General features: G+C 35.5%; 1 protein-coding gene across 4 annotated transcripts in view; it reads left to right on the top strand.

Moving 5' to 3' along the window:
- Positions 1-3,006, top strand: part of JAKMIP2 (janus kinase and microtubule interacting protein 2) — a 164,435-nt gene that overhangs the window by 129,826 nt on the left and 31,603 nt on the right. For all 4 annotated transcript variants that reach the window (XM_008582696.1, XM_008582693.1, XM_008582695.1 and 1 more), the window contains exons 8-10: positions 51-107; positions 1,136-1,255; positions 2,201-2,329. In XM_008582696.1, coding sequence (XP_008580918.1) covers positions 51-107; positions 1,136-1,255; positions 2,201-2,329 — 306 coding nt within the window. The remainder of the gene's footprint in view (positions 1-50; positions 108-1,135; positions 1,256-2,200; positions 2,330-3,006) is intronic.

Here is a 3,006-nt window from a genome sequence, read left to right as displayed (position 1 = left end):
AAAAAAAGAAACAAAAATGTAATGTGAAAAGTCTTTCATCTGTTTTCCAGGATCGAGAAAAGCTTATCCGTAGGAGAAAGCATAGAAGAAGTTCCAAGCCAATAAAGGTAATGAGAAAAGTAGGTTATCAGGCATTTGTCACAGACAGCCAGAGAGGTGAGGCTTGCCAAAGACTCTTCCTGCAAAAGTGTGATAAATCAGATGTTCCTGAACTGCAGCAAACCCTGGGCTTTATTTGCTAGAAGAAAATCTCTTCTTTTAGCATTTCTCAGAAGTACAAAAATGATTGCGTTGTGAATTTTAACCTGAAAGTGCTTTCTGTAATGACTTCCTCTGAGTGGAGAAGCCACTAGGTCTGATGTAGGAAATATTATCTGACAAGTTGGAGAGTCACATTCTAAGAACTTGCAAGAAGCACATGTGATTTGATGTCTCCCACTAAATATTAGAGTCTGATGCCCACTTTTAAATGATTAATATATTTTCATTATTCACTTTGTCATTATTATTGATCATGATACTCTCAATCAATCAATATCTATATAGTCTCTTATAATCCACAAGGTTTTGTTATTTAGTTTGTCTATGTGCTTAATTTTTGTTTTTGTTTTTACCAAGTATATCATTTGATTTGGATGTGGAATTAGATAACCAGTCTTAAGATTTGATCATCCCTTCACATAGATGCCTGGGTTTTCAAAGTCCTTTGATCATATTTTAAATACTGGAAAGAGTAAATCACATTAGCCCCTCATGATATAAAATGTAATATAAAAGTGGCTCCAGTGTTTTTATGAAGAGAGCCAAATACTAATGAATCTTTTATGAATATGTCAGAAATGAAATACTATGGGAGAAACATTTATTGGAATTATTGTGTTTATGCCTAATATTTTTATTTCATCAAAGAAGCATTAAAGGATCCATGTCTTCCGTGTTTATTTACACAATACTATGGGAGAAACATTTATTGGAATTATTGTGTTTATGCCTAATATTTTTATTTCATCAGAGAAGCATTAAAGGATCCATGTCTTCCGTGTTTATTTACACGAATTCCAGTTGGCTGTATTTGAATATTTCACTCTTTCCAGTTTTAGTTGTGTAAGTAAATATGTACTTTCCCTCCATTTAGAGGCCTGTTTTGGACCCATTTATTGGCTATGATGAGGACTCCATGGACTCAGAGACGTCGTCCATGGCCTCGTTTAGAACAGACCGAACGCCAGCTACTCCTGATGATGATTTAGACGAAGTAAGCTTTTCTGCTCCTCTCATCTTGTGTGATATTGTCACCAAATCTTTCCTTTAAGGGGGAGGAAAAGCATTTCACTTTTCACCTCCTTTATGAACAGCACAAAGTGATCTCATAATAATGACCAATTTGGAGATGACACTTGACTTTGTTACCTCTTAAAAAATAGCTTTACCTCTGTCATGTAACCCTTTTAGAAACTTCTCTACAGTTCAGCTCTATAATTTGAAGACTTCTTACAAAATAAATGTTACTTATAAAATTCTTCGTTTAGGGAAGGTATGAACCGTAGAATAAGCGTAGAAGGTGTTGGGAGACAGTCTAAGATGCTGTTTAGCAAAGTGTGCTCTGTGAACCACCTTCATTGGAATGAGCTAAGAGGCCCAGTTACACTGGAAGATTCTGGACCCTGCCACACAACTCCTGACTCAGGATCTTGGGGGGAAAACTCCCCAACCCGCATTTTTCACAAAATTCTCTGGCAGTTGTGTTGTGCCCTGAAATTTAAGACCTAAAGTTGTAAAACTATGTTTTTATAATGTACCTGGGAAAGAAGTTGTTGGGTATTCTTTAAAAAAAATGAAAGTAAAACCTTCAGTATCATTTCCTCAAATTTAGATTCAAAATCTAGGTATGTCTTCTCATTTGGATCCAAAACTGACAGAAACCCAAGCCCAAATGGGTAATAATCAGAAGTACATAAATAAGCAAGTGCTTCTTTTATTTAAATAAATAGTTACATATTTCTGCAATGTCCATCTTGAAAGTATTATAGTATTTGTGTCCATACATACCCTTTAGAATTAAAAATAAAATTAAACAGAATGTTAAATCAAACAAACCTTTAACTTCTCCTTAAAAAGTGGGTAAATGTTAGTATTTCACGCTGATCACAGGATCTGAACATAATAACATGATTATTTTTGGCTTTTTTTTAACCTCAAGAGTTTAGCAGCTGAAGAATCTGAACTACGATTTCGACAATTAACAAAAGAATACCAGGCCCTCCAAAGAGCATATGCCCTCCTGCAGGAGCAGACTGGAGGCATCATTGATGCTGAACGAGAAGCCAAGGTTAGTGCATGTCTGCAGAGAATACCTCTAATTAGCTTGCGTTAGTAGCAGCATAAAAGCATCATGGATGTGAAAATATCAATAGGATAGCTTTCCTAGCACCCTTCTCTCCTCTGCAGCTTTTGAACTGTTTTATGTCAACAAACCTTGGATCCAGAGACATCAGAACCAATTTAGATCAATGCTTTTGTTCCTTTAAAGATAATTGAGTATATAGTTCTTATTCTTGGCTATTTGAAAACTTACAGTTTCAAACCCAGACAATATTGAATTCTGATAATCAACTTTTTTAGTTTCTTGCTTGGAAAAAGAACTTTTATCTTTCATAAGCAATAGTTAGCCAGTTTCTTATCTTCATTAATAAGTGCACAGCATTGCACTTGACAGAATTTTCACAGACAATATCTTATTTAACCTTTGTGACAGCCCCCTAAGGCAGATACTTCATAAAAGAGGAATCTGAGATTCAGAGGGGTTAATTGAATTTCCCCATATCACGCAGCTAGTAAATGGCAAAGGTGGGATTCCAACTCAAAACTTACTGGGTCAAATGTCCTTTCCATTATGTCATAACTGCCTCTCATAAGCCTATTTCAAAAAAGAAAGAAAAAGAAACACACAGACAGTACTAATCCTTACTGAGTGCTTGCTGTGTTCCAGGCATTGTGCTGAGCATT

Source organism: Galeopterus variegatus, unplaced genomic scaffold, assembly GCF_000696425.1.
Source record: "Galeopterus variegatus unplaced genomic scaffold, G_variegatus-3.0.2 Scaffold2699, whole genome shotgun sequence".
In the NCBI taxonomy this organism is placed as follows: domain Eukaryota; kingdom Metazoa; phylum Chordata; class Mammalia; order Dermoptera; family Cynocephalidae; genus Galeopterus; species Galeopterus variegatus.
The sequence above is the reverse complement of the archived record's forward strand: the minus strand, read 5'-3'. Positions and strand labels throughout refer to the sequence as shown.